General features: G+C 49.3%; 1 protein-coding gene across 1 annotated transcript in view; it reads right to left on the bottom strand.

Annotated features, from left to right (window-relative positions):
* ZNF831 (zinc finger protein 831) overlaps positions 1-19,533 on the bottom strand; it is an 83,443-nt gene that overhangs the window by 41,681 nt on the left and 22,229 nt on the right. The window contains exons 2-4 of the mRNA XM_069496663.1: positions 15,778-19,323; positions 14,510-14,649; positions 1,511-1,638 (exon numbers count right to left, since the gene is read on the bottom strand). Coding sequence (XP_069352764.1) covers positions 1,511-1,638; positions 14,510-14,649; positions 15,778-19,287 — 3,778 coding nt within the window. The 5' untranslated portion in view covers positions 19,288-19,323. The remainder of the gene's footprint in view (positions 1-1,510; positions 1,639-14,509; positions 14,650-15,777; positions 19,324-19,533) is intronic.

The raw sequence follows: 19,533 nt of genomic DNA, 5'->3' as shown, positions 1-19,533 counted from the left end.
AGCACAGACATCTGTCACCACTGCAGGCTGTTGCTGGGCATCATTGCCACGTGGGGGGAGCTGTGTTCCCTGCAAGAATTCCAACTATGGATGGCCTCTTGATTCTTAGCTCTATATTCAGGTTTTGTTTCTGGTTTTTGTTTTTGTTTTTTTTTTCTTTTGGGTCTGGTTTTATTGACCCTCCATTGGTGCCCCCAGTTTTCTCTTGGGATTTGGGTGTGAAAAAAGCTATGAAATGCTGATGTGGAGATAAGACTCCACATCTAGAAGTAGGATTTCTCCTACATGGAGGAAGCCTTGGGGTCTCTGGGGCTCCTCCACTAGTCCACGGTGTGGGTGCAGGACCCTTCCCTGAGGCTGAGAGAAGCTTTCAGAGGGACAAAAGGGTGCAAAGAACAATGAGAAGGCACAGGCTTTTCCGCCAGTCTCTGCCGGGGCCGGGGCCCAGGGTCAGTGTAAGCACCCTGGAAAGAGGCACCCCTGCCTCCTCGCCTCTCCCATGGGGAGCTTGGCCCTTGACTTTTGGAGTGGGGGAACAATCTCTTTTCCTCTACACTGGCCACCCAATTGCAAGTGCAGCCACCTACCTTGACTTACAAGCTCTCTGAGGGACTGGGCTATTCCTGCACTGCCTACCGACCCTAGACGGCTCTGGGGGTGGGGAGGGGTGTGGGGGAAGCTGCAGGGGGTACTGTGGCCACACACAGCTGGAGGGGGAGGTGCCCAGCACATGTCCCAGGACCAAAGACCTCACACATCAGACAGAGCCCAAGGTCAGCCCTTGAGCCAAACAGCCAACAATCATCCACAAAAGGATGGTAATTCAGTCCCCACTGGCCAGATGGGGCCCTGCAGCCTCTCACGGAGGGCTCCATTTTCCCCAGCCAACACTCTGCAAGCAAGGCTAGGGCCGGGGACGGGGAGAAAGGCAGGGGAAACTGAGGTCCAGAGAAGGTCAGCAATTTGCCCTGGTTGCCCAGTGATCGCAGCTTAAAATAGCCATTTTCCCAGGAAGGAGCCCCCATGAGTTCATCCTTCAATAATTTCCGAGCATGGCAAAGAGTACGCCTCTTACTGCTTCCCAGGGTGCACCCTGCTGCGTCACATGCCTGCCATGCTTCCATTCCACACTGGCTCTCAAGCCCGTCCCCTGACCCCTTTTAGCCTCACAATGACCCTGCGAAGGAACCAGTGAACTTCCTCTTTAGAGGTGGGTAAAGGTGAGGACACCAGGAATTCTGATTCATGTTTTCCCCGGTTCTGGAGGGAATCTGCACCCAGGACAGGGCTAGCACATGTGGCCAGTATGCAAGGATGTCTGTTGACTTCTCATGGTTGAATGCTTGATCTTCTCACCCCATACTCTCCCTTCTAGTTTAGGGTCACTTTGATTGTCTCTCAGACGTCATATTTTCATCATTATCCCTCATGCATCTGACCCCTGGTAGACTTTGGGCTGGCGCCTGCCCCCCCCAAAGCCTGGTACCTTCACCTCCAAGGAGAGCATTACCTGCCATTTCTGAAGAGGCCTGCCCCTCAAGTGGGGGAGGGTGGCAGCTTCTTCTCGGCACCCACATTGGCTTGCGCAGTCTGCCGGCTCTCAGATGCACACGGCTCTGCAAGAAACTCCCTTTGTACCTGTGGGACAGAGAAGCACACATGCAGTAACCACCCTCGAGAGCACATGCCCAGAAAAGTCTGAAAAGTCCCTGTGGGGCGCCCAGTAGAACACAGGGCTGGACCTCTAACTAGGTGGTCAGCTCTGAGCGACTCCTGATCCTTCACCCCCCCCCACCCGCATGACGTGGCAATAATAATAGCACCTCACTCGGGGGTGGCTGGAGGGACTAAATGAGACTGTGCTTATAAAATGCTCCTCATGATGCTGAGCACATAGCAGGTGCTTAGTTAGTAAAGGTTCATTGCAATTAAATATTGAATTATATGGTCTTGACTACTTGCTAAACAGATTGTCCAATAGAGCTTTCTGCAATGATGGAAATGTTCTACAATTTGCATTGACCCACACAGTAGCCACTAACCCCATGTGGCTATTGAGCATTTGAAATGCAGTTAGTGTGTTTGAGAAACTGAGTTTTAAATTTTATTTCATTTTAATGAATTTAAATAGCCTCATGGGGCTAGTGACCAACACACTGGACAGTGTTCTTTGCCAACTTTCCATCCGAACAAGAAGCCCTACTGGGTCATCTGCTCTCGTTGTTTTCCAAATGAAGTATTCACTTCCTAGAGGGAGGGCATGACAGAGGTTTAAAATAAAAATACTAGAGCTTCTGCTTATGTGTATTTTCATCTAGACTTCCTTATTTCTGTTGTTGCATGTCCTTTGCAAAGTGCACAATGCATTAGTAGAATCTAACATATGCATAATTGGTAAATGAACAAACACAGAGGTACAAGAGGGCAGGCTCTACATTTTTACTGATAGGAATACGCAACCCAAACCAGACCAGGGATCTAGTCTAGCACCCCCATCATGCAGGGGAAAGAACTGAAAGGAAAAGCCCTGCAACATGCCTTAAGCCCTTCTAAAAGATCCTTGCGCTGCTTCTTGCTGCCTGTTTGAGCCACAAGTAAGCCCCTCCCTCTACGAAGCTCAGTTTACAATAATTCTCCTGCAAGATGCTCCTCAGAACCAGCAAGGGAGGAAGGTGAGGCGACCTGCTTGGCCATTTTCCTTTCTCATTTGTCTGAGCTGCCGCCAAGATCTAGCTGCAGTCCCCTAATCACCAGGGCTGCTTGCAGAATTTTAAATAAGATCTGCAGAATGCAGTATCCTCTTGGGCGCTGGTTTTTCCTGGCAGCAACAATGAGAAAGTGACTTTTTGTTCATCTTTCCTGGCCTCTGTGTTTGGGAGCAGCTCCCCTCAGCCAGGCAATGTAGCCTCCCATGCCTGAGGCAGGAGCTGTCACTTCCCAGGGGGGCTGGCTGGCTCTTTGAAGCAATCTTCCCTGCTTGTCAAGACCACAGGTTCCTGAAAGAGCTGTCTGAGCCAGGGTAGGGAGCGACAGGCTGCGGTTGCCTAATCACAAACCCCTGAACCAGTCCGGGCTCCCGCAGGGCCCGGGTGGAGAGTGATTTCAAAGTGCAGAGACAAGAGGAGGAAGGGAGGAGGGGGCAGGAGAAGAGACTTATTCTTCCACATGCTGCAGATCACCTTTGCCCCCAAGTGTGTGGGTGACTGCCACACACTTGCAGGTGTTAAGATCGGCACACTGTGAACTGCAGGGAGGCTTCACTTTTGGAAAATGGACAAGCAAGGGACTCTGCTCAATCTCAATACCTGGGAGACCCCAGCCCCTGAATTCAGAGCCCATCTAGGTAGCATTTGAACACTTTCGCCCTTGGGAAGAGCCCAGGTGGACCTTGGCAACGTCTGCAAAGCAATATTGTGCTTCGTCATGGCAGGGTTGTTTCTTTCCTGGGTCCCGGAGATGTTCTGCATGAAGCGCTCCTAGAGCAGCAGCATCCCGGAAACACGGCAGCTGGGTTAGGCAGACTCTGCAAGCCTGTCCCTGTCACCTGTCACACAGGGCCCCTCGAGGTTGGCAGATACTGCAGGGTCCTGCCCAGAGCCCTTCACCAGCAGCACATCTGCACACTGGCTGCAAGGGGGGCGCACTTACTCCCCAGCTGCCCTGTTTTCAGCCAGCACGTGGGAGGGCAGACAGAGCCAAAGAGAGGGTCTTGCAGGTATGTACAGCCTGCTTCACACACACTCGTCTGGGGAGGGACTACGGGGTCCGGCAGACTGTTCCCCAAGAGAAAAACAGAGCAAAAAGCCATGCAGTGGAGCTGTGGGATGCGGGGCCTCCTTACCCCTCTAAGCAAGACCCAGGACTGCAGTCCCAGCTGCTGTGCTGGGGCCAATGTGACAAAGGGTCTCAGCCACGTGTAGCAGAGGCCACGTGAACTCAGGGCCACATCTGCAGGTGTCTCTGCCTCATTCAAAGAGTGTACCCTCATTAACTGAGAGTGCCATCTCATTGAATAAGTAAATTGTGTCGTGACTAAAGTGAACAGACACACAGTTCAGACAGATAAACATCGGCTCCCGAAGGTAAACAGCTATCTACTAATACAATTACCTTCTCAGGGCACAGGCTCTTTCTTCTCTGCTCCCCCTTCAATGACTAATGCATATTTTAGGGTTTACAGAGTGCCCCTCTCCCCTACATCCTCCAATCTCCATCCACTGGGGGCTTCACAATTCATTGTTCCGTTTGTTGGAAGCTTCCTGGAACAAGTCTCTGAGTGTTTCATGCTTCATACGGCTCTGTACACAGTTACAAATTAATCAATAAAATCCAATTCCATGGTCCAGCGCTTGCTTTGGGCAAGGCAGAGACGTATTTTATGAGCACTCTGAGTCTCTGTGCCTCTAGTTAACGTCAGGGCAATTAGGCTTCTGAGTACGAATTTTCTCCGTTTTTCCATTTCCCCTCTGAAAATGGATCCTGCATTTCCTAATCCCTCTCCTTTAACTCGTGTAGTTTTGTTAATGAAAACAGCCATTTTCATTACAGTGTGGTATTTGGAGTTGGCAAAAAAATAAAGAGATGAATGAAACAGAATGAAAGGCCCTGAAATAAACTTCAGGCATAAATGGCAGGCTAAAATATGGCAAATAAGTGGGGAAAAGTAGATTAATACAAGGGTCTGCCAGCTTTTTACATAAAGACCCAGACAACAAAATTTTAGACTTTTCAGCCCCATATAATCTCTGTCATATCTTCTTCTTCTTCTTTTTCTTCTTCTGTTATGTATATACACATATAACCTGTTTAAAAAATATAAAAACCAAGCCAGCCATAGTGGCACATGCCATAGTCCCAGATGCTTAGGAAGCCAAGACAGGAGGATTGCTTGAGCCTAGGAGTTGGAGGCTGCAAGGCACTATGATCACACCTGTGAATAGCCACTGCACTCCAGCCTGGGCAACATAGCAAGACCCTGTGTCTAAAAAAAAAAAAACAAGCAAATACACACACACACACATACTCCATGCCTAGTTCATGAGGGCATACAAAAACAGGTCAAAATCTATATATTACTCATGATCCATTGTTGTCTATAAAAACAAAATAAAAATGAATCCTTCTATATATATGAATATATATTCATATAAGGAGAAAACATAAGAGAATATATGTATATATTTATGACATAGGGAGATTGAGAGTAAAGAAAAATTTCTTAGAAAAGGTCAAAAGGGCTGGGCGCGGTGGCTCACGCCTGTAATCCTAGCACTCTGGGAGGCCGAGGTGGGCGGATCGTTTGAGCTCAGGAGTTCGATACCAGCCTGAGCAAGAGCGAGACCCCATCTCTACTAAAAATAGAAAGAAATTATATGGACAGCTAAAAATATATACAGAAAAAATTAGCCAGGCATGGCGGCGCATGCCTGTAGTCCCAGCTACTCGGGAGGCTGAGGCAGTAGGATCGCTTGAGCCCAGGAGTTTGAGGTTGCTGTGAGCTAGGCTGACGCCATGGCACTCACTCTAGCCTGGGCAACAGAGTGAGACTCTGTCTCAAAAAAAAAAAAAAAAAAAAGAAAAGGTCAAAAGGCACTAATTATAAAGGAAAAGATAGCTCCATTTGACTACATCAAAATATACAGACATATAATATGTCTTCTTAATGACAAAAGAATCATACACAGGTTGAAAAATAAGAATTCATTTCCAACAATACAGTGAACTAAATTCTCTGATTACCTCCCTACTCACACTGAAAACAACTACAAATGCAGATTAAAATATAAAAATTTTTAAAACTTACATGTAAATGCATGGATGGTCTAATTAAAAGGTAAGAAATAGTTAAAAGCCAAGAACCAAGTGAAAACTGAAACCTGGCAAGGTAAGATTGCTTTTGCTTTGAAGGCATTTGCTAAACCAGAGGAGCTCAACCTTCCATGTTCATGCTCTGGTGGGCTGCAGGGTGCAGGACTCAAAGTCCAGAATGCATCTTGTTGAGAGTCAAACGGAAGATGTGACCTCCGTATCTGTGTAAAACTCAGACCTCAGAAGGTCAAACCTCAGGACACGGGAGAATTAGAAATAAATACTCCCCACCTGCACCACTTGCCCAGGGGACATTAAAAAAAAACAAACAAACAACAAAACTAACTCCCCAACTTAAATTTTATCACTGAGTGAGGAGGAAAATGTCTCTCCTATGAATATCATAACACTAAGACAGCCTTCTCCTGGGTTTGCAACCTGAATTCACACTACATGGGTACCCAGAGAAAACCCAAAAGCCAAGAATTTCATTTAATGTGGTGTCCTGTGGGCGCCCCCAGGCACCTAGCAGAAGCAAAACAAATACTGAAGAAATCCACCTTCAAGCCAAGTCTCAAAGTTCCAAAAATATCAACTCGCAGTCAAAAACTTCAACACAAACAAGGAAACAAGTTACCATAAGTTAGAGCTGACACATAAAACAGAGTCAAATGTGCTGAAACTTCATGTGTTGGCGTTATCAGATGCAAAATATTAAGTGTGTTTTGTAAAAAAAAGATTGAAAATAAGAGTAAAGTGCCAAGAGACTACAAACATTATCAAGCAGATTTGAAAAATAATTCAACAGAGCTTTTTGGAAATAAAACATGATACACATTATCAATTCAATTTAAAACTTATCAGACCAATGAAAGTGGGGGGTGGGTGTCAACTGAGAAGCCATTGCAATAGGGAAGGGACTTCTGCACAAGATGGCATAACAGCAACCAGATTTCCCATCCCAAATTGAACACTGGACAGATGTACAAAACAGTGGTTTTCAGGACACTGGGCATCAAGCACTGATGGCAGTGATCGCTAAGAGAAGAGGCGCAGCTAACGTGAGTCTGATGATGCCTTTCAATGGAGAAGTTTTCTACCTCTGGCACCTTTTGCTGGAAAGACTATACTTTCTCTGATGGACTTCCTTTGAACCTTCATCAAAAGTCAATTGACCACGTATGTGTGGTCATTTCTGTACCCTCTATTCTGTTCCATTGACCTATTTGTCGATTTCAGTGCAAATACCACACTGTCTGGAATACTTTAGCTTCATAGCAAGTCTTAAAGTCAGGTGGTGTCATCAAGTTAGTGTGATATTTGCACTGAAATAGACAAACAGACCAACAATCGGTGCTGGAACAACCAGATATCCGCATGCATGCATTTGGATATTTATAGTCATTTATCCATACATCATGCCAAGCATCACACCATACATAAAAATTAAGTGAAAATAGATTATGGAACTAAATATAAAACCTAAAAGTAGAAAATTTTAGAGAAAAACTTAGGAGAAAATCTTTGCAGCTGTGGTGAGGCACAGATTTTTTTTTAGTTATGACACTAAAAACATAATCAACAAAAGAAAAAAATGATAAATTGAATTTCATCAAAATTAAAGACATCTGCTCTTTAAAAGATGCTGTTAGGAGAATAAAAAGACAAGCCACAGACTGAAAGAAAATATTTGCAAATCACATACCCAAGAAAGGACTTATAACCAGAATATACGAAAAATTCTCAAAATTCAGTAATAAGAAAACAAACAACCCATTTTTTTTTAACGGGCAAAAGATCTGAACAGACACTTCATTAAAGGTGACATAGAAATGGTGAATAAGCAAATAAAAAGATGCTCAATATCATCAGTTATTAGGGAAAAGCAAATTCAAATTATAATGAGATACCACTACACACCTATTAAAATGACTAAAACTAAAAAGGATGACCATACCAAGTGTCAGCAAGGATGTAGAGAAACTGGAACTCTCATGCAATGCCAGTGGAGATGTAAAATGATATAACCACTTAGGAAAATAGTTCAGCATCTTCATAAATTAATCCATCTTAAGTTAATCCATCTACCATACGATCCAGCTGTTTCACTCCTAAGTATTTAAAGCATATGTCCATACGAAGACTTGCATATGGATATTTAGAGTCATTTTATTTGTAATAGCCCAAAACTGAAACAAACCAAATGTCTACCAACAAATGAACACAAACAAATTGCGACATATCCACCCAATGACATACTATTTAGCAATAAAAAAAATGAATTCTTGATACACACAAAAAACATGAATGAACCTCAAAACAGTAATGCTGCCAGGAAAAAAAAAAAAGCCAAATTCAAGGTGAATAAAAGCATATATGTTTCTATAGTGAAAGTACATCAATGGTTACCTGAAGATGGAAAGGAGTCAGGGTGGGCAGGACGGAGGAAATGAGCAAACTTGGGGGGTGATGGATATGTTCATGATCTTGATTATATTGTTGCTTTCACAGGTATATATATGGGTCAAAACTTAGTAAATTGTATACTTTAAATATGTGCAATTTATTAAAATTCAATTATACTTCAATCAAGCTTTACAAAAACCTCAGTGGATTACAAAAAACAAACTAGTAAAATTTTAAAGATAGACCTGAACAAGGTATCCAGATGATAGCATGGATAAACAAAGTTATTAAAAGTAAAAGTTAGAAATGAAAGACAGAGACGGTCTAACATACATTATTTCAGTGTTTCGGAAAGAGAGGAGAGAGAAAAGGATAGAGGCAATGTTTGAAGAACGATGGCTGTGAATTTTCTAGAGAGACATCAATCCACAAATCGTAAAAGCTGGATGGATTCCTAGTGGAATAAATAAAAAATAACATACACCTATATACGTCAGAGTAAAACTATGGAACACCAAAGACCAAAAGAAGATCTTAAAGGTAGCGGGAGAGAAAAGATTTTCAAAAGATAGATGAGCAGGTGAATAGCTGACCTCACCCCAATACCAAGCCACAGGATGGTGCGATGATAGCTCTGGCGTGCTGAGAGAAAATCACTGTCAACCCAGAATTGTTTACCCAGCAAAAATAATTTTCAACAACCATGATGAAATACATACATTTTCAGAGTAATAAAAACTGAGAGCATTCTCTCCTATAAAGGGAATTCTAATGACCATGATTTAGGCAGAAGAAAATAATCCCAGAAGGAAGATGTAACAACATGCAGAAAAGAATGAAAAGACAAGATATGGGCAATTATGTGGGTATTTATAAATAATGGGCTTAAAAAGACATAATATACTTTGAAAAATATTTTAATTATATGTAACAAGCAAAGAACATATACAGATCTAGGATATATACAGAATCCTATAAATTGTATTCATCATTAAAGAATCTGATAAAAACTAATATTAGTAAACATATGGGGGAAGGTTAAACTCTCACTCATGGGATGAAACATTCTACAGCAGTTAAGATGAATGAATCTGACCTATACGTACTGACGTGATGAGATCTTCAAAAACATAATGTTGACCTTAAAAATCAAACTGCAGAATGATACATTCAGTATAATATTTATAGTCATAGCTTTAAGGACACAGCACAATATTATATATTATCGATGGAAACATTGATTCGCAGTCAAGGTATGAGCATGAATTGAAAAGATATGTGCCAAAAGCATAAAACCACATAATTATCATTTTAATTTAATTTTTAGTTTCTATATATTATAAATATATAAGGTAATATTACAGTAAGACAACTGAAGTGAAAATGGGAAAATGAATCAAGAAGAAGAAAAGAACACAAGAGTTAGATGATAGCTACACAGCGGGGTGGGTGGGTGAACAGATAAGTATCTACATACATAACATACGTGGGTGGGTGGACAGATAGTGTGGTAGGCAGAATAAAGACCCACCCAAAAGATGTCCATGTCCGAATGCCCAGAACCTTTGAATATATTACCCTATATGGCAAAAGGGGGGTTGAAGATGCGATTAAGGCTGCTGACCTCAGGATGGTGACAGTACCCTGGACTAACCAGCTGAGCCCAATCCAATCACATCAGTCCTTAAAAACAAAAGAAGTGTCAGAAGCTTGGGTCAGAGAGATGAGAAGGAAGAAGAAGGAGAGAGTTAAAGTGTGAGAAGGTCTTGGACAAGGCAGCATGAAGAAAATAAAAAAATAAATAAATAAATGCAGCGTGAGAAGGCTCAACCCAACCTCGCTGGTTTGGGATACAGAGGGAGGGGAGCCATGAGTTAAGGAACTGAATTCTGCCCACGGCCCAAATGTGCAGGAACCTGATTCTCCCGTGCAGCCTCCAGAAAGGCAAGCAGCCCTTGGCACTTTGATTTTAGTCCAGCGAGACCCATGCTGGACTTCTAACCTACCGAACTGTAAAGTAATAAATTTGTGCCATTTAAAATAGCACACAAAGTTTGGTGATTTGCTATAGTGGCAACAGAAAACCAATACACAGACAGGCAGGCAAACAGATCTCTTACTTCAACATATAGAAGTTTTTCTGTCTGGTTATCTGCAAAGTAAATATTTGTAAAACAAATCCTATGTTATGATTGACTTCCGTTATAAATTAGCACGTGAAAAATAGATGGATTTCAATATGTGCAGTCCTTTTGAAGAGAAAAAACAAGTTCCATGTATGGCCTCCTGAACAGTGACTGTGAAGCACTTTTAGAATGAGGAGTCACCTCCCAGTATTTTCCCAACACCAGCACTCAGAATTGGGCACCGGCTCCATGTCTCTGAAGATTAGCCAGACATGAAGGAGAACGGGAGAAGACATTCCTGCAAGAAGCTCTATCATCTAACCATGCGACTTCATCACCAGAAAATTAATTAAATTTGAGGCTTCATGTGGATCAAACAAACTGGTAGTCTCCTTTGTTAAATCTTTGCAGGCCAAATGCTATCCAATCAGTGGCTTAATAAGAAATTTGTCTTTAAAGAGAACCCTTTCCCTATACATCCAGTATCATATCCCCTTATAAAACACCTCCACAGTCAAAGATGTGCCCCAGACATTAAAAGTGCAAGTCTTAGCAACTGCTAAAAACTTTCTTGTATGATGATGAGAGCTGATGATGGAAAACACTGAGTCCGAAACTCAGAATCCGAATTCTACTAGCCGGGTTAGCCTAGGAGAGCCCTTTGTTGCAGACACACCCTGGGGTGACCCCCATGGGTCACACCTTTCCTTAAGTGTGGGCAGAACCTGTAACTTCCTTCTAACTAATAAAATATGGCAAAGGTAAGGGTACTTTGCTGATGCAATTAAAGTCCGTAATCAAAAGGTAGGTTATCCTAGGTGGGCCTTACCTAATCAGGTGAACCCTTTAGAAATGGGTTTTGAGGTCAGAGACTTGAGGCACCAGAGACACTGTCTCCATTGTTAGCTTTTAAGAAGTAAGCTGCCATGAATACCACGCCTCGGAAATGAATCCTGGCAACAGTCTGAGGGGCCTTGAGAGCAGATCCTTCATCGGTTGGGCCTGCAGGTAACAGTGCAGCCCAGCTGACACCTTGGAATCAGCCTTGTGAGGCCTTAGCAGAGAATGCACCTAAACTATGCCCAGACTTCTGACCTGCAGAAGCTCTGAGATAAGAAATGGGTGTTGTTTTATCCCAAGATATGGTAATTTGTAGTATATCATAGAAAACGAGTACACATTTAAGTTCTTTGAACCACTGTTCCCTTATCTATAGGATGGATAATAAAAATCTGCACCTCAGAGAACCCTTTTAAGGATCTGATGAGATCATAGACAAGAAATCACTCTTAAAATCTTATCCAAATGGTAAAAGGTGTTGAAAGAAAGACACTGGAATTGGTCCCACTTCAAGATAAGTAAACTGGGGCCTCCGTTCCCTTGAGGAGGCCCCGCTCCCATCCTGAGGGCACGTCCTGGACAGACCAGCCGTTCCTGTCAATTCAGGCCTTTGCTGGCAGGCCAGAGTGGTTTTGAGGGCTTTGACCCTCCCTGGGAGCCAGCTGGCAGCCTATGTGTCAATGACAATCACTCTTGCCCAGCTGAACTCAGAGGGCATTCCTGCTGCCCCCAAGGCCTCGCTTCCCTGCTGGTGTCCAAGCTGCAAAGGCAACCTGCTTCAGACACAGCAGTTTGTGGAGTGAGGCCCAGTGCCCAGGTTTCGCTTCACTGTATGATCTTAGGCAAGCCCATCCTAAGATGGTCTCACTTTCCCATCTGGACAACAAGTGCATTGGCCTCGATCCGTGATTCCATCTTCTAAGCACAAGAATAATAGGCAGCATTTATGGGGAGTCCTTACCATGTGCCAAGCATGTGTGAAGCGCTTCTCACACCTGACCTCATGGAAGCCTCAGTATAACTCTCTGAGGGCCAACTCAGCTCTCCCTTAAATAGCTACGTGGCCTTAGCTGATTTACTTCCATGTTCTGGGTCTTCATTTCCCAATCTGTACAATGGGTATACTGGTGGTATTCATCTGTATTAGTTCCTGTGCTGTACAGCACAGCACCGCTAATTCAGCAGCTTAAGGAAACAGCCATTTACCATCTCACGTCAGAGGTCAGACACCCAGATGTGGCCTGACTGGCTGATCTGCCCAGCATCTCACAGGCTAAAATCAACAGCTGGCCAGGCTGGCTGTTGGAGGAACTCCTTTCCCTGCAGGTGTAGGAATGGAGTCCCTAATGCTGGCCTCATGAGCGAGGTTCTTGCACAGACTATGTTTGGCCCAAGAACTGCCAGTGGGTTTGCAAGGCATACCAGAGAGGCATCTCAAGGCCTGCTGGGGCTCCAGTCCGGGACCCTCGGCCTTGCCCAAGAAATTTTCCCCAACGGCCTCCACGTCTGGGCACCTGGCACATAGCACGTGCACAGGAATGTTCGTCAAAGTCTTGGGAAGGCGAGAGCTGTTCATGAGGCAGCCCGCCCTTCCTCTCCCGCATCCTCAGGCTCCACAGTTGTCACTCGGATGTAATTTGGTGCTTCCTCCTTGTTAGCCACATGCTCATGGGAGTAACAATCAAGTGCCAATGTCCCTGTGTTCAAAGAGCCCCAGGCAGCTCCTCTGTGGTCTGGACGGCATGCATTCCCCTTCCTCTGAACGTTCCTTTGGGGGACCGTCCCTCCCCACTCCCCCTGGTCGGGGTTAGGGCGATGGCTTAGGCCTGGAAGCCCGTTACACAGGCAGTGGTCCTTCTTTTGATCGGGCTACTTTGAGTTGGGCTTCTGTCCCAAGAGCCCAGAATGACCCACGAAATAAAGCATGTGCCAAAAAAATGATAGACATTGGGAAAGACAAGAAGTGGTTTGGGCAGCATGAAGCTCCACCCCTGCAAGCATGCTCATGGGCCGGTGCCAGCAGATCACCTGCGTGGGCTGGAAATGCAGAGTCTCGGGCCCCACCCCAGACCTGCCGAATCTGACCGCAGGAAACTCCAGGCCACTAAAATGCCCTGTCCCAGCTGGGGAGTGACACTTGTTGGTTCAAATCTGGGTCCTCGGGGAGGTGGTCTGATCTCTCTATGTCAGTATCCTCATGGGAACAATGGGGCTAATAACACCATACATCACGGAGTCCTTGTAGGATCTGACAAGACAATGCACGCAACAACACAATGAGTACCGTGCCTGGCACACAGCAAACGCTCGGCGATGTCACTTCTGGATGTGTAGTTCCAGCAGACAGGGGGACGCAAGAGGAGAGGTCATCTCCAGCCACTAAGCTCTGAACAGCTGTGGGGGAGGGTTAGGAAGGATATCCTCTTGAAGGATATCTGGGTTTTGGATAAAATATCGACAGCAGGGAGGGAGGTCTACAACCATCCCAGGAAGAGGAGAAGTTGACAGCCTGAATGTGGCGGACGGATGCGCCAGTGATCTGGGTTCCGAGTGTGGCGTAGGGACTGGGGTGGGGGCGAAGGCAGCACCAAATCACAATGAGTGGGAGGGAGGAGATTATGGGCAAACGAGAGCAAAAACTTTCTAGAGGGCAGGGAGGAGGTGGGGGCTGGTTAAAGAATCTGCTTTTTAACTTATACATGATAGGCAGCCTGAAGGGTTTTGAGCAAAGGAGCAAGACAATCAAAGAATGACGTCATGGAAGAGTGGTATTAAAATCCACGTGTCCCCCCATTTGCTGTTGCTGGATACGTGCATGTGTGCGTTTGTTGCAAAGACAATTCTGCAAAGCTGTACTCTTAAATGTTAACGGTGATTCTCTCTGAGTGGTGAGGCGACTAGGATGTTTCATTGTCTTCTCTTTGCTCATCTGTATTGTCTAATTTTTCTGCAAAGGACATACATTGCTTGCATAATTAAAAAAGCAATAAAAGCTGTAAATAATTAACACGTTCTCTCTTCAGGACTTAAACTGGACGGATGTGTTCTCGACCCAGTTATTTCAAATATTTGCTGGATTCCTGGCCTTAGAAAGGCACCATTGAGAAACATATGGCAGCGGGGCCATGCGGGGCAGACTGACGGGAAACAGATTCAGTGCTTGCATCTGAAACTCCAGACCCTGCGGAACAGGAACTCTTTCTCCGGAGCACAGAGGTGCCTTTCGAATCCCATACTAAGTCCGTCTTGGGGGGGTTTAGCCAAATTGCAACTTGCAGTTCCTGACACTGGGCCTGCGTGGAAATGACAGAGGTGGCCTCACATCCTACCTTTTAGGGTTGATCCTTAGTTTTCTCTGCTTGCCGCTCCCACGAGGCGTCTTGGCCCTCCGAGGAGGCGGTCCTTTCTTCCGTTCTGGCTCAGATGCCGGGTCCTGGGACGTCACCCCTGGGACTGTGGGGTGGGACAGCTGAAAATACCAGGCACATTGGCATCATGTCGCTCAAGGCCCTCACGATGGCGACAGCCCAGAAGGGCTATCTGTCCGCAGACAGGAAGTGTCTACAGAAATCCAGGAACAGCCGTGCTGTGTGGACAGACAGCCTGAGCCCCTGAGAGGTGCCCAGCAGGCACCTGCAGAGCATCCCAGACAAAACCTTCTGGAACTCCTCTTGGGCGGGGTCTGCAGAGGGAGGCCTGGGAAACAGGAGAGCCAGCTGCCTTTCCCTCCCACCAGGCCGCCTCCCACAAGGAGGACTACACTGGACCTGGGACCCCCGTCTCAGACTCACATACTCTGGATGAACCTGCCACGCTGGGGATGCAGAAAGCACTGCCCCCACCTTCAGGCTCCACCCAGAGAAAGCAGAGCAGCCCGTAGGGCTCCGGACCCCACACCCGGATCATTGGCTGATAAGGTTAAATAAGAGCTGGGGCCCCAGGACCCCTCTCGGCAACCCTGGCCCAGGCCACACCAGAGCAGGACTAAGTCCTGTTACTAAAGCCAGTGCGCAGACTCACTCTGGGATGGAACCACACACTTATCACCTAGTGGCCCAGCAAGAAGACCCTTGGGCATCCCACACATCCCTTTCCCTCCCCGTTCCCAGGAACCTCTGAAGTCGGTTTGGGTCTACTCATAGGGATTATGTCTCCAGAGCCCCTGGTATAATGACTCTCTTCTTCTAAGAGTTTTTTGTTTTGTTTGTTTTGTTTTTGCCTAGAGTCTACCTCTCAATAAGAGTTTCTGTTTTATACTCTTGGATTACTCAGAGAGCTCTCCTCCATGGTGTAGTGCTTCATTTTACTTTTTTGCCTCTGTTACCAGGAAGCTCAGTTAAATGTTATGTCTAGTTATGAACAATATCTCACCCAGAGTCTCGGGTACAATAATTCTTTCCTCGGAAATTTATTTTTTTCCAAGACTTTCTTTTGCTTTGGTTTGCATTTTTGCCCTTTATTCTTTCCTGCCCTAAAGGTAGTAGCCCCAAGCTTCCTCGGGAACCAGCACATGCTGCAGGGGAAGGCTTCACACTTTCTCTCCTGCCTGCCAAGCATCTCTGTCAGTCCCTGGGCCCTGGGCAAAGCTGGGCATTACCTTGGATATCTGAGCCAGTCTTCCTTCTCCAGGCCTCGTCCGGGTCCCTCCTCCATTGCTCACAGGCAGGGTGGCAGGACCCTCATCCCCAAGGCCGCCACCAGGGAAGTGCAGGGCTGAGTACACAGATACCGCCTTCCCCTTCTGCTCCATGGGTAGAGGGAGGCTGCGTCTCAAGCAACACCACGTGAGCTGGGGCTCAGCCTTTAGCGAGGGGAATGGGCTCTGGTCCCTGCAGGTCCTGGGGGTCCCTGAGTGCGAAGACAAGGCCAGCTTGGGCCAGCTGGGGGGCACAACCTGGGGCTGAGGGAGGTCAGTGAGTAAGGAGCTGGGCTGGAGGGAACAACAGGGATTGAGCCCTGCCAGAGGCCCTGATGGAGGGTCTTCTAGGTCATTCCCAGGAGGCACCCCCGGCTCCCAGCTGGGTGCCCAGGGACTCAGGGCAGCCCCAGAGGGCCTGGCCCTTGGGAAAGTACTGCCCACAGAGAGGTGATGGATGGCGTGAGTCTCACCCTCCCTGTCCTGAGCCGTGTGGGCCTCACACATAGGGGTGGATGGGGAGGAGGTGGTCTCCCTGGGGGCCCCTAGGGCTGGGCTGCAAGACAGGGAGCTCCCTAGGCCTGATCCAACAAACGATACCTCTTCCTTGGGCCACCCAGTCCTGCAGAGAGAGCCCTGGCCTTGCCCAGAGTCCTGGGGAATGGGCAGTGGAGAGGGGGCCTCTGCCCGAGGTAACCTGAGCAGGTACTTGGGGAAGAAGGCATTGTCTGCTGCAGCAGCGAGGATGCTGGGAGCCTGAGGCTGGGCAGCGGGCGGGGCGTGATGCCCGGGGGCCAGGGCTGCAGGATGCCATGGGAGTACCTGGTCCCTCAGCCCCGCTTCCTTCAGAGCAACCGAAGCAGCAGCATAGGAGGCTCTAGAGGACTCCAGGGGCTTGCCTGCCTGCCAGGCACTCCCGTGCTCCCTGCCTGGAGCCTCCCTGGGGTCACTGTCCTGCTCCTGGGAGGCAGCCTGTGCAGGTCCCCCCAGAGTCTCTGCCCCCACAGGCTCCAGTCGCTCCTGACTGTCCAGTGCCTCCACCTTCAGCTTCTTCCTCTCCAAGTGGAGCCGGTCCTCCCCAGGGCCACCGCTGGGCCGTATCAGGATGGTTTGGGCCCAAGGGCAGGTCGCTGTCATGCCCCCAGCACCTCGGGCGTCTCCTTCCAGCTTGGAGTCTGGCAAAACCAGTCTGGGAGCCTCTACGTCACCCCCTTTAAGGGGGACAGTTGCTGGGGGCAGCTGCTGCCCCAGTTCCCGCCTCCCATTTGGAGGAAACAGAGGGCTCTTGCTGCCCAAATAGGGGGTGTCTCTGTCACCGAATGTAGGGGATGTAGGGACAGCCCTGTCCACTCTGGGCTGGTCACAGTCTCCTGCTCTGGTCGCAGTCTCCCGGTGCTTAGGGGGCTCAGTCACCAGGGAGGCGTCTGAGGCTGGAGGGCTTCCCCAAGGCTCTGGCCTGGCACCTCCAGAGATATCCCCAGGGACATTGGCCCCTGCTGCCTCTTCCCGGGGAGGAAGGTCCGGCTCTGTCCTACTGCCCGCTCTCGCCTCCCTGGCTTTCTTGTTTCTGAGGGGGCTGGCTTTCATTTTCTGGTAGAGTCTCTTGAACGTCTCATTCCCATACACTTGCCACTTCTCCTGGGAGAACAGCTTCAGCCTCCTCTGGCCGCATTTCTTGCTGTCCGCTCTGCCCTTGCTGGCTGCCCCCTCCCCTGCGGCAGTTCTCTTTCCCTCAGAGTCCTCTGCATGGCCCGGGGCGTCTCCAAGGGATGTCCATGGCAGGTCTTCCACTGCCGCCTGTCTGACCAGGGCCCGGGGGTGGTGCCCGCTGGGGACGGCAGCCCAGGTTAGCCCTGAGCGGCAGCTCGGCCGGGCAGGGCTGAGCCTGGGGCTCAGGGGCTTCTGTGTTGTCCTGGGGCAGGCGTCCTGAGGGCCCAGTGGCTCCCGCCACATCCTGGAGCCCTCGACGAAGGGCAGCGAGTTGCTCCTGGTGACGGGGACGCACTCCACGGTGGATTGCTGGGTGGGGACGGAGTGGAAGAAGAGGGGCCGCGACGCGTCCGGGGGCGTCAAGGTGGAGCGCGCGGGGCCGAGCGCGGCCCTCCTGCGGCCCGGCTCGGGCGCGCGGATGTCGAAGTGGAAGGAGTCCTTGTAGGTGTAGGGCATGGGCAGGTCGATGCTGCCCTGCTTGGACAGGCCGGTCTTGCGGGGCCGCACGGTGTCCAGCTGGGCATCGTCCATCACCGCCTGGTTGTGCGAAATGAGCCGGGCGATGCGCTCCTCCAGCCGCCTCTTCTCCAGCTCCAGGCCGGCCGCCCGCGCGCCCCCCGGCCCCGGCCCCGGGCCCGCCTCGCCCTCGGACTCCGCGCTGTGCTCCGACAGGCTGTGTAGGGGGCTGGGGGGCGCCAGCGGCTGCTCCGCGCTGTCCGAGCGGGACAGGTAGCCGGAGTCGGTGCTCTCGCACTTCCGCAGCCGGCCCTCGGATGCCTTGGCGTCCCAGGGCTTCTCCGACGTGGCCTGCTGCCGCTGCAGCGTGCTCGGCTTGCCGGCCGGCGGGGACCTCTGTTCCAGCAGCTTCCGCCAGGGCTGCGAGCCGGCCGGCGGGGGCCCGGGGGACGCCGTGTGGGCAGGGTCCCCAGCACCCTCTCTGTTGGCAGATGTGGACCCTTGGCAGGGAACAGCGTCCGTCTTCGTACCTACGTTCTTGGCAACAAGGGACATGTGGGCGCCTGGAGAAAGAGGTCCCTCAGACGCGTCCTCACCCAGCCTGTGGCTTCTGCTTTCCCCGCTGCGGTCTGCTCTGGAGGGCTCTCCGGCCTTGTCCCCCTCCTCCAAAAGGCTGCCCCCACCCGCCTCGGACTCTGAGGACAGCCGGGAGTTGTTGAGGTGTGTCTGGGTTCGCCTGTGCTTGTACAGGTTACTCTGGGTCTTAAAGGCGATGCCGCAGGTGGCACACGGGAACGGCCTCTCGCCCGTGTGCGACCGGATGTGCTTCTCCAAGACGCTGGGCTTTAGGCAGTCCCGGCCACAGTGCGGACACAGGTGCTTGCCGGCATTCCGCACCTTGCCTGGGCTGCCCAGCGTGGGCCCCAAGCCCGGTGACAGGACAGGCAGAGTGCCCACGATGTTCACGGTCAGCGTTGGGGCCGCTGGCTTCCCCACCTGGGTAGGGCCAGGCCCCTCAGGCTGCAGCAGGGGGCTAAGGATGAAGGGCATGCTGCCTCCATCCAGGCTGCCGGTCACGAGGGGGGCCCGCGGCTGGAGGCCCCCAGGAGGCACGGTGTGGTATAGTGGGATGGGTAGGGCCTTCAGGAACACGGTGGGGGCCAGGCCTTGCTCTGGAGGCAGGATGACAGGGCCCAGGGCCAGGCGAGGCGATGCCTGGCCACCTGGGGCCCCTGGGGGGCCAGGAGTGGGAGCTGGTTGGTCCCTGGCAGGAGGGGCAGGGCAGGTGGGTTCTGGAACCTCCATTCCACACCATCTGGGCAGTCCAGGATGCTGGGAAACCTGTAGGCAACAACCAAATTTTACTGTGGGTACCACTCTTCTCTCGTCATAGATAAAGTCTTCCCTACCCACCGAGGGCATGTCACCACCCCACTGAAGCCTGACCACAATCCCCCAGGAAAAGTATTCTTATCCCAAGTTAGAGAAGGGGAAACTGAGGCTCAGAGAGCAGAAGTGACTTGTCACACAGCTGATAAGTGGCAAAGTGGG

Source organism: Eulemur rufifrons, chromosome 20, assembly GCF_041146395.1.
Source record: "Eulemur rufifrons isolate Redbay chromosome 20, OSU_ERuf_1, whole genome shotgun sequence".
NCBI lineage: Eukaryota > Metazoa > Chordata > Mammalia > Primates > Lemuridae > Eulemur > Eulemur rufifrons.
The sequence above is the reverse complement of the archived record's forward strand: the minus strand, read 5'-3'. Positions and strand labels throughout refer to the sequence as shown.